At 43.3% G+C, this 12,450-nt stretch overlaps 1 protein-coding gene across 1 annotated transcript in view; it reads right to left on the bottom strand.

Moving 5' to 3' along the window:
* HS6ST3 (heparan sulfate 6-O-sulfotransferase 3) overlaps positions 1-7,876 on the bottom strand; it is a 236,328-nt gene extending 228,452 nt beyond the window's left edge. Inside the window, exon 1 of the mRNA XM_077343903.1 lies at positions 6,814-7,876. Within this exon, the coding sequence (XP_077200018.1) occupies positions 6,814-7,481 (668 nt within the window). The 5' untranslated portion in view covers positions 7,482-7,876. The remainder of the gene's footprint in view (positions 1-6,813) is intronic.
* Positions 7,877-12,450: the final 4,574 nt, after the last annotated feature.

Genomic DNA, 12,450 nt, shown 5'->3' with positions numbered 1-12,450 from the left:
TCACAGCAAGCAAAGGATGGGAACTGGCAATGGTACATAAATCACAGTTCTATCTACATCTAATCTAAGACTATTAATATAACACAATCATTTATTTTACAAATGCATTCAAAATTACATGCATGCAAAGCAAACAATGCGCTATTATACTTCTTTGCTTCTAAAGTATTATTTGCCATTATATATTCCAAAGAGAAAATCATTCATTGACATTTTTTTGCTACAATCACTACAACACATTAATACTACAAAACGCTGAATTATAGGAAATGCATGACAGGTTGCAGAGCTGCTGGTTCATTTTTAGAAACAAAAGCTGGCATTCTGAAACAGCAGTCATATCTTCCAAAGTTTTCTTTCCTGTAGATATTGTATCTCTCACTCCGAAGGGGAAATAAGTCAGCCATGCTGACAGAAAGGTGCAAACAGCAGTTAGTAGTTGCCTTTAGCTTGAAATGTGGGGAAACTACAATAGAGTAATATTATCTCAATCCAAATTTCTTGAGAGAAAAAGCAAGCAATAAGAGGAATGCAAGTTACACATCAACTTCCTCATGCAGAGAAAATGCAGTGCCATTGCAGAAGAACCCCAGAGGAGAACTGGGGAGTGGTGTGTTCAGATAACCTTATTCCAACTTCCAACATATTAGGAACAGGTTCTATAATCGTAAGTGGATGAAAGACCACCTCCTGGTCATTCATCCCTCCTAGAAAGGATTATGCAGGCATTAGATTCATGCCACATGACTCAGCATATCTGCCAGTATTGCTAGTACTGGAACACTGCCCCTAAAAGGGTGAAGACTAATAGGAGGAAACGACAGCAGTGTAGTCCAGGAGATGCTAGAGAACCAGACTCAGGGGCCTGGCCACAGCTATAGGACAACCTCCCAGCAACTAAGAGAACTATAAGAGACTGCTTTCTTTGTTTTGTCTTAAGTAAACACTTGGATTGAAAAGCTATCTTGGCTCCATGAGCTGTTCTGAACATCCAATTTCTTCAAAGGACCCCTCGTCTCAAGTAAAACAGTAGGGTATAATGGAGACAGTTCAAGAATAAGTGAAATGAGAAGTGCTTTCATAGGTGCACAACATCTGTTTTCCTGTTGTTTCTTGCTTCAGTTTCTATATGGAGACTTTTTAAAATGGAACTGCTAGTGAAATTTCAGTGGCCAAAAGAGCCTCTCCTCCCACAAGGCTCGATTCTATGTATCACCAGAAGACACTAGTCAAAGTCAATTTGCCCCATTTCCCCAGCACCTTCTTTGAATGTCACAAAATGAATGAAAACCATACAACACAGGCAGTCGCACTGATTGGGTTCCATCTTCCTCTGGCACTATACAGCACAACATCTCTCCCTATTATAAGGCACATTTATTGTAATTCAATTATCTTAATATAAAATGAGATTATAAATTTCTATATCTGTATAGAAACAAATATATTATTTTATTTGCATATATTTGTCAGTCAGTAACCTTTTATTGGCATAAAATATCTATATGTATAAAAATAGGGTTTAAAATTTCAACAAAATAATAAAATAGGCCATGGGGTTACATAACCAAACAGATCTTAAAATGATTAAATAAACTATAAAAGATAAAATACAAAGTAGGCAGCATATTATAAAAGCATCTTAGTTAAAACTCTGGCAACTAAAATGGTTACCTCTGGGTCTTTGTCAGAGAGCAGAAATTGCAAGGTCATAGATTAATTTATTTGTATTTATATACCACCCTCCCCTGCGGCTCAGGGTGGTTTACATAAAACGTAAAAACAGTACATAGAGCTTAGTTTTTATAACAACTTCCATACAACATTAATAATGTAAATAGTATACAGATTAGACATATGTCCAAGCTCAGAAGAATGTAAAAGTAAACGTGACAATTATGGAACAATGGTGAAATTAACAACCCTTTTAAGGAACAGATCAATTTTGAAATCTGAGGAGAGACTGAACATTTATTGTGTAAGCAGGAGACAAACCTAGAATAAGAAATAGTTTTAAAACTGAATATAAACATATATAATTACATTACAATGCAGAAGCAGAATGAGAACAAGTTATGAATATAAAAGTATAATGGAATGGATTTTGATCAAAAAAGTTGATACAGGGGGGTGTATCAGACATATGGAGGTCCTGGACAGCCCATCATTGATGCCAGCCCTGCCCCCTTTCCTTGCCAGGTAGACAGGTGAGGAGTGCAAGCACCCATTGCTAAGGGAGACTTAACACTACTGCCTCTCCTCTGCAGGCTAGTGAAGAATGGGAGTCAGTGCCACACACACCCAGCATTGTCCCCTTCTGCTGATGAGGTCATGTCAGAAAATCTCTCAAAACAGAAGAGACCAGGAGAGAGACAAAGAGCCAGCCATGAGTCAGATAGGCAAAGGGGGGATGTAGAAGGTAAGCAGAGGTGCTGCCTCTTCCGTATATTGCTTTCTGTGGAGCAGTGAGAGAGTAGGATTAGGTCAAGTGGGTGGGCTGGCAAACAGAGTGGCATGTGGATGAGATTCCCTACCACCAGCATGAGTCTCAAGGTCTTACATTTGTTCTTCTATTTCGAAGTTGTTGTTAAATAAAACCAAGCTTAGACAATTCGCTATTCCATCTCCAAAATGGATAATATCCCCAAATTAAACTATTTCACAAATATACCAAGCAGTACAATCTTGTATGCTAAATTAAACTATTTTAGATACAAACATTACATATTTCAATTTTTCTCATGATTTCTGACATCTCTGTAGGAAAAAGCAAGAACATAAAAAATACACTATTTTCCGAATAGTTACAGACATTTTTAGAAATTCGGTATCTCTAGTTCCAACAGGAAGACATTCTGAGTTCTGTATCCTTGTAAGAGACCCCTGAAATCATTTTCTGGGACCATTTTGGAAACTCCAAATTATATTAACTGAATATTTTCTGATTTCATCTACTAATTGCCGTTGTTTGAAACCAAAATATTTGGATGTATCCAGCCATTGTTCCCCTTCACTACAGAAGTTATACTAGCACATAAGCTTGACAATAGCCTGACCTGGATAGCCCAGGAAAGCTCGATCCTATCATATGTTAAAAGCAGAGTCGGCCCTGACTAGCACTTGGAAATGCAATCTCCAATGAATACCAGGCTCATGATGTGAGGGCAGGCAATGGCAAGCCACCTGTGCTTGGCAATCTTAGAATATCCTGGTTAAATTATTTAAGGATTTCTATTCCACCCTGTCTTCAAAAACACACATCCCATATGATAAATAGCTTCATTGTAAGTTCTTTTAAAGTGAAAACATTCTGCAACCTATATCAGTTATTAGGACTTATTGTGATGTGCTTCAGAATAATATGACTGAATCTAGGTCTGTTAATTTGCAATGTAGCTCGAAAATTATTTCTACAACTGCAAGTTGAATGGGCTCTTATAATTAGCAAAAGATGCCTTAAATACCTCCCCTGAACTTCACTGAGCTCATGTCAATCTACTATAAGAACTTGGAATTGACAGGTTTTGTTGCTAGATCTTACCTTGAAGAGCAAATGTGAAAATTATAAAGATTTCTGAACATAAGTATCCAGAATCCAGGAACAGCTGATGAGATTTGCTTTGCTCCTGCAGGTTTATGAATTGCAGTGGGACTAATCAAGGCCCTAATTTTTGGTACTGTGACCTAAGGGAACTGACATAACACTTTAATACACAGAGTAGAGATTGCATCAATAGTAGCCTCCTGAAAAATTCAGACTCATTCAAATAAAAATAATTGCTTTATTATAGCTTCATACCCATTCACCATATTTACTTAATAGTAAATACTTTGCAAATAAGACAGCCCCCCCCTCCAATGTTTTACACAGGCTTATTTGACATGACTAACTTTTAAATTTAAGTTGTTATTTTGATGGGGGCAGGGAACCAGACTTGCATTTGAGTAAACACAGCACAATGTTTATTAACTATCTATTGAATTGATTGTAATAAACTCAAATTTGTTGCACAAGGAATTCTACTTCAGTATCTCATTTGAATGGATCCCTAACTTGGGGGCCTTTATTTCCTCTATCATTCATTATATGAAATCCAAACTGGGCCACTCAAAAGGAATGTCATTTACATTTTTCTTACCTTCCTAAAATATAGTTGGGTAGGTAAACTCAAAATGTAAGTTTAGAGCACAAGCCAGAAGGTATCGTTTTATTGCAGTACAGGTATTTATTTTATTAACCTAGCAGCTCAAGGTGGTAAACAGTACCCATTAACAATAAACCATAAAGATTAATTAGTAACTAGTAAAAACATATCATAAAGCAAACTATAAACATCTCAGTGCAATTGTGCAATTTCTTTCACATGTAAAACTGTCAATAGTAATGCTCCATGGTGGGTCATTCAGGGGAGACCACAATTGTTTCTACCATACACATAACAAAAGAAAAAGTTTTACATAACTTGAAGACAAAGCTTATTTTAAATGTAGTATTAGGCAAAATGAATTAAAGGTGTACAAAATTGCTGATTTTGTATAATATTCTACTTATCCTTATAACTGGGAAGAATTCATCACATGGGGTAGTGCTGTAGCTCTGAGATGCACCAACTGATTAAGCACTCTATAGTGTCACTCAGTCTAGGACAACTTCATGAGAGCCAGAAGCTACATGTGACACTGATTCCAGGACAGTATGATCAGGTTCAGACAAAGATCCTGAATGTTTCCATACATTTGTGTGGTATTATTACAAAGTGCAAATAGATATGATGGCCTTGAACGTGCTTGGAAGGTGCTTTGGTCAGTAGAGGTAGACAGTGAAAATGTTGGAACACTGCTATATGGAAGAACATCATTATTTGGAATAATGGAAGGCTACTGCTGCTTAACTCAGCATACCAAAGCATTAGCAAGCCTACAATCCTTGCCACTGCAGGACCACCACCATGTCCCCTTTCCAATTGGCTGATATCTGATCAGAGCTCCCTTGCCTACCTGTCAGCTCATTCAGCCTCTATACCGGAAGGCTCAATCTAGTAGTGGTGCCATTTCAGCAATGTTAAAATATTTTCATACTATGTTTGATTGGCAAGGAAGGTTGTTAAACAGGATGCAGAGAGGACCAAAACTGAAGTCTAAAGCAAAATCATTACCTCCACAGCATTCCTCTACACATACACCCCAGTTATTGTAAGAGGAGCTAGAGCATCTTGAGAAATAGAATCACAAATACCACCCAGAGGTGCAAGCCTGTGCCCTGGGGATACCATGCCTACAAGTTCATACTTCATACATGAGCATATATTGCAACTCAGGGATCAAAGCACTACCCTCTAGGACTAGAAGATGTCATGAAACTGACATACAATTTAATTGCATGGGCACTGTAACTTACACAATAACACCTCTAGTGCTTTTGTTATTTTAAGATGTGAAACATTCATTTTAAAGATATAATCCCCAAAGAGAATCAATTTCCTCTTCATAAAACCAGAAAAATTAAAATAAATCCCAAGCATGTCAAACGTGTACAAATGAGATTCCATCAGCAGAACATTCCACTAACAATGCAATGTTATAAAACCATATACAGAACAGAAAATCCATAGACATTACCTTCAGACAACCAAACTGTTTAGTTTGCAATAGTCAATGAGAGACGACAAAGTTCAATTAAAGGAACAATTCTTATAACTGATGTTCTTACAACTAATGTTCTGACAATATAGTCTTCAAATCTTGGAGAGTTTTAAGACTTGAAATAACATACTAGTTGGAAGGACTAGCTGAGCCATAACACTAGGAGGGATTCAGAACCTTAGCATTAGTTTTCCAGCCTAAAAATTTTATAAAATAAGCAGCATGAAGCACTAAAGTTAACCATTTGTTTGCAGAAGTTATATCTGTGTCACAATAACTACACGAAGCAGCTTTTTTCCAACTATTTGGTTCACTTTCAACAATTGTCCAATAGCATATTAAATGTGGAGCAACATGCACACCTGCTTTTTTAAGCCACCAAACTCCTCATACTGTATTGAGGATGCTCAACTGGTGAATCTGATCATTTCAGGATCCCTAACCTTTTCCCAGCACCTGTCTACAAAGCAACACAGTCAGGCCAACAGCAGCTGCATCTGCCCCCACAGCGCCAATATTTCCACCCATGTGCTCTGTATTCCATACCCTTGACCGCATGCTTTTAAAATGCCAGCTGTGTTTGAGCCAACAGTTAACCCTGCTTTAAAGACCCAAAGCCTTGAAATTAAATTAAAAAAAAAAGATTGCACAGAACTCTGAGGTGGGGAAAGAACTTTTTGACACATCAGGAAAGTTACTGCTTAAGCCAAACCTTGTTACCCACAAGGCAACTGCAAGGAGTCCAGAACCCCTTTCAGACAACATCAGAATTTTAATCGGGAAACACCTTGCTCTATTATTCCGTGCTTTCCTGCGTCCTAGAGGGAAAAGAGCCAGCAAAAAACCACTCTGGGCTACTGGCTCGCCGGAATTTATAACGATAGGCAGCTTAAGCATCATTCCGCAGAATTTGGATAAAGCGCTTTCAAGGTGCTTCTGCCTCTTGTGCAAAACAGGAAAACCTATTTCTAAAGTGCATGAGCCCACGTGTGAGGAATTATCGGCTCTCGAGCCTAGTTGGAAGGACTTCTACTTTAGCCTGCAGACAGCATTACCCTTTCTTTTTTTTGGGGGGGGGGAGGGGTTGTCAAGTGTGAGGACGGCGCCGCCGGCATCGCAGACACCGCCTTCCAAGAAGACGCCTTTCCCCGCGGGGCTCCTGCGGCTCACCTGAGGGTGCGGTTGGCCGGGCAGCCCCCGCGGCGCTCCATGGCGTCGGGCACGCAGCTGGTGAGCTCGGTCCAGTCGGCGTGCAGCCCGCAGCTCCAGCCGGTGGAGAAGCGCGAGAAGAGCCACGTGTCGCCCTTGTCCGCCCCGACGGCCGAGCCGCCGCCGACGCCAACACCGCCCCCCTCGCCCGCCGCCGCCGCCGCCGCGCCAGGCCGCTGGCAGGTGCACTTCTTCTGGCCGGCGCGGCAGAAGCACGGCTGCTCGAGGCGGATGTTGCGCACCAGGTGCCGGCCGAAGGTGGTGCCGCCCGTCTTCTGGATGTGCAGGAACACCATCACGTCGCGGCCGCGCATGTCGAAGCGCACGCGGCGGCACAGCTCCGAGAGCCCGAAGAGGAACCGGCGCCCCGCCGAGCCCGGGAAGAGCCCGGCGGCGAGGCCCGAGGAGGACGACGAGAAGGAGGGCAGCGGCTGCCTCCGCGCGGCCGGGGAGAACTGCGGGCGGCACGGCGAGGAGGGGGGAGAGGAGGCGGCCGCCGCCACGGGAGGGGGCTGAGGCGGCGCGCTGGGGCAACCCCCGCCGGGGCCGGCATACTGGTAGAGGACCACGAGGCAGAGGAGCGCCAGGAGCGGCGGCAGCAGGAGCCACCGGCTCAGCCGCTCCTCCATGGCTGGCGCGGATCAGGGAGAAGGCAGCTGCCGCCCGCCTCGAACTCGCCGCCGGCGCCCCACCACCGACGACGACGACGGTTGTCCCTCCTCCATTGCGGCGGCGGAGGAGCCGCCGTCGGGGAGCTCAGAAGCGGCGCCTCAACTTCATCACCCGTCCGTTCCTGACGACTGGAGGCGCCGCTTTCGGGCGTTCTTTCCCTCCCTCAGCCGCGCGCCAGGCCAACGGCAGCGCCAACTGCCGAACGGTCGTTCGTTTTTAAACCCGGCAGAGAAACCGCCGCTTCAGACCCTGAAGGGGCCGCCGCTCGACCGGCTCTGCTGGCCGCGTCGTTGACAACTGCCGCTCTCCTCGACGTTGCTCCTCTTTCTGCAGGCAGGGGCGGGGCCAATGTCCCTGCCCGGCCAATCGTGGAAAAGGAGAGTGTCCCGAAGCAACTCATCGCCGAGTTTAATATGCCGGCAATCGGAGCCAATAGGAAGCCATCGCGACGGGGAGGGCGGGGCGCTTTCCTGGCTCCTCCTACCAATGGCTGTGAGGGGCGGGGCAGAATTTGTTACGGCGAACAATGAATCAAAGCGCCGCGGGGCGGAGAGCGGGAAACTGTCGGGGCGTGAGCCCAATGGCGGGACATGTGGCAGGCGGGGTAGGCTTTTCCCCACGGGTAGTCGCGGGAGGAGAACGCCGTTTCCGGTTAATTACGGGAGGATTCTGAACCACTCAAGAGCAACTAACATGCTACCTTCAGCTAACTTTACAGTTTATTAAATAGGCTTACCATTTATTAAAGAGTTGAAAAGAGGACGCATTTTCAGACTAACTACCTCAAACAAGCAACCACTATGATAAATCTCATTTTAAATACCCCTGCTATTTAAGCCTGATAGTTACTATGAATGTTCCTATGTTTCCAAACCTAAAAGGGGACATTTTCATCCGTGGTTTTTTGTTTGTTTGTTTGTTTTTAAATCGCCCGAAAGGGGACACTTGGTAACCTTATAAAGTAATGCTGCTTTAAAAAAAAATTGTCCACACCATCCTTTGAGAAGGGAGGGGGTGCTTAGGAGAAGAAATGAAAAGCAAACATAAAATGATAGGATTGAGGGAGAAAGGAAGGAAGCAAAGCCAAGCCAAGCTATAAAAATAGGTAGTACATGTGATGTTGATAAATACAAATGTATATAAGTGTTATAACATAAATAAAAATTGTTCTGAAGTCAAATGGAATACTAAGCAACGTATTTACTATCATGGGGACATTTCAGATAAGGCTATGAATGCCAGCCTCCAAGTGATACTTGGAGAGCTCTCCACATTACAACAGACCTCCCTACTACAGAGATCTAGTTCCCTGACTAAAATAACTGCTTTAGAGAGTGGGCTAGGATTTGCCAGGTCCAATGAGGTTCTATGCCTAATAGCACAGTCTTATGTATATTGACTGAAATCCTCTGAGAAAATAAAGTTTATTTTGATTCAGCATGTCTAACTTGGAGAATGACGGCCGCTTTAAAGGGAGCAGCAATAAATTAATAAGATTTAGAAACATTGTTTGAATGAGAGTTGGGTCGTTCAGATCATTCTGAGAGCAACTTTCTTCTGTTTTTCCTAACTTAGGAAGTCCACATTGCTACACTGACCGCAAGAAAGGTTTTTTCCCCCTTCTTTTGCAACATGGGCATTTTCCTTTGTAAACCCTCTTTGTCTCCCTGCATCCTATAAAATGTGGCTCTTCTTGCTGCCATCCCAGGTCATTCTGAAACCTTTATTACCCATCCCTCTTTTGCCACCACTTAGCACACCCTCTCTCCCCTGTGGATACAACATTTCTGAAATCCCTTTCTGTTCCCCCACACACACCCCTACCAGAGATCTCCCTCCACTTCTATTTAGAGTTGCCAGGTCCCCCCTATACATGGGTAGAGGTGGGGAGGTAGGGTAGCCAGATCCAGGCTAGGAAACTCCTGGAGATTTGATGGTGGAGCCTGGGGAGAACATGAGTCCCCATGTGGTACAATACCATATAATTCACCCTCTAAAGCAGTGGTCCCCAACCTTTTTATCACCGGGGACCACTCAACGCCAGGGACCACTCACCGGGGACCACTCAATGCTTGACAATTTTACTGAGGCCCGGTGGGTAGTGGGGGGGATAGTTTACTCCTCTACTCTCAACCACTGCCCTAACGCTCTCTGATCTCTATGGTAATGTTTAAACATCCCTTCAAAATAAGATACAGACACACCACAACAATGAACATAAGGAACATTTTATTTTCATGGAAATTTTAACTCATGACAATGACAAATCAATGGGAACCCCGAGCTTGTTTCTCTGCAACGAGATAGCCCCATCTGGGAGTGATGAGAGACAATGACACCCTAAGTGTGTTGTAAAGGGCCGGGGGGGGGGGGGGAGAAGGCGTCCTTCGGGGCCCACCTCCAATTAGTCGAAGGACCACATTTGGTCCGCAGCCCACAGGTTGGGGATCGCTACTCTAAAGCATCCATATACTCCAGGGGAACTGATCTCTGTGGTCTGGAGTTTACCTGTAATTCCAGGGATTCTCCAGGTCACATCGGGAGGCTGGCATCCCTACTTCTATCCATGGCAATTCTTTTTTCCTCTCTAATTCTACCACTCTCTGGGATTTCTGCATTACTGTAGATTTCTTAGCACCCCTGTGGATCAACAGCTTCCCTTTTTGCTTGCTTCATTCTCTTTCTAGGGGGCCTGTTTCTATCACACACACACACCTTCTTTCTACCTCCACCTTACAATGGTAATGACACACCTTTCACCTTCCCAGAAATTCATCCACTGTGGAAATCCCAGCTGCAGATGGTTGATGCAGAACATTGCACAGGCAAGGAAACTGATGCTAGCTCCAGCATGTACCTGTGAATGAATGGAGAGGAGAAGCACTGCAGACCTAGCAACATTTCTGATTGTCATGTACACACTGAAAAAGAAACAAGAACAGCGGGTGTTCCGAATGCTTCAGGTGCAAATTGATGCCCTTCCCCAGAGACTGCCTTGTGCCCAGGCTTTGAAAGTCCTCCGTCGAAGGATTGCCTTGTTTTCCCCCGGGGTGAGGAACACAGCCATTGCTGCAAGTCTGCCTCAGGCACACTAGATCATTTCAGCTGCAAGTTGGAATTGTTTTAACTGTGGCTCTATGGGTAATAACACTAACCTACCATTTGAGAACAGTTTGCCCTGAAGATCTAAATGTTGACAACTATATTCATACTGCCACAGGCCACCCTGGGGACCCCAAAGGCCTTATAAAGCTGAAAAACTTTAAGTTTAAGTGCTGCACCTTTTCTTTATAGCCCTGACACTTGTAAGCTACTTTTGCCCATTTTCTCTTTCTCCTCTGCCATTCCCTCAGTCCACTGTGTACTCTGCACCATTCCTTAGTACAATGAGTTGGAATGGATTCATGATGAGCACCTGAAATCCTATCACCAAACACAATCCACATCCTGGGTATTTGCTGGATTCTCAGTTATTTCTCATGTGGACTTCCCTTATACTTAATATCAGCTCATCTGTTGAGGTTGCTGTGACTGTCCTGGGTCATAAGTGAAGATCTTTCACCCCTTTACTATGTGATCCTTTTAACTGGAGCTATCAGGGATTGAACCTGAGACTTACTGTGTGCAAAGCAGATGATCTGCCACTGAGCCATGGTCTCATCTCACATGCAAAAGATTTAGGTGCAGGAAGATAATGGGGCTTGCTGACAGTCCATTATGAACCACCCATTATCTCCTTGCTGCTCATTCAGCAAAATAAGTTAAGTACTTAGCATTACCACCAGGTAGGGAACTCTGGGAGATTTGTGGGGCGGAGCCTGGAGAAAACCAGGACTTGTGTAGGGTACAATACCACAGAGTCCACCCTCCATCCATCCATCAATTTTTCTCCAGAGGAATTGATCTCTGTAGTTTGGAGCTGAATTTCAGGGGATTGTCAGGTCCCACCTTGGGGCTGGCATCCGTATAAGTAGAGCACCATTTGAGATATTTATATACTGCTTTTCTCCCTTGCAACAAAAGCAGTATACAATTCAAAAAGAACTATTACACATGCCCAGCTTTTATGACCAGGGGTGGCAGATGACCTCTCTTTGAAGGAGAGATCACTTGTGCATTAGAGTCATGGTGATTTGCAATATTTCCTGATGAACATTCTATTCATTTTATTTACTTTAGAGAATATTTATTTCATTTTTTAAATTTACTTTGGAGAACACTGGTGAAGACATGCCTACAGGTTACCAGATCTGCTACCTCATATCAGTTGAGAAAGAGAAAGAGAGATCTGAAGATGCTTCAGTCAACTCACAACCCTGTTTCCTTTTCTTTCATCATCAAAATGGAAACTTTTCACACAGCCATCTTTCCACGCACTCCATGAAGCTCATCTCTTCTGAGTCCTGATGGGCGCTGGAACGAAAACATTTCCCAGAACTCGAAGCCCATTACGGGGACAACTACAATCTGTTCTTTCCTCAATTATAGATGTCCTCTTAATGGGTTTTGAGTGTTGGGAAATGGTTTTGTTCAAGGGCCCATCAGGATTCAGAAAAGGAGCTTCCTATGGAGCTGCAGGCGGTGGGATATGCAGAGATGTTATGATCCTACTGTGTAACTTCTGCATAGTTTAATGCAACATGTTAATTCTTATGCTTTCTTTCCAACTCTGTTTTCAGATTTATGCAACCCAAACCTTGTTACGTTGTTTATTCTATGCCTCATTCCTATTAATTTAATTGTCTCATGCTGTGTGATCTACTTGGAGTGTGAAGAAATACATTTTTTTCTTTGGAGGTTTGAAATTAACAAAACTTTTACTCTGAGTCATAAAAGTTTATTTTCCCCCCTCTGGGCAGGGAGAAATAAGTTTGATTGCTTTCCAAACTTATTTTCATACAAATGCTAATACAAGTGTGAATAGTT

Source organism: Paroedura picta, chromosome 6 (genome assembly GCF_049243985.1).
Source record: "Paroedura picta isolate Pp20150507F chromosome 6, Ppicta_v3.0, whole genome shotgun sequence".
Taxonomy (NCBI): domain Eukaryota; kingdom Metazoa; phylum Chordata; class Lepidosauria; order Squamata; family Gekkonidae; genus Paroedura; species Paroedura picta.
The sequence above is the reverse complement of the archived record's forward strand: the minus strand, read 5'-3'. Positions and strand labels throughout refer to the sequence as shown.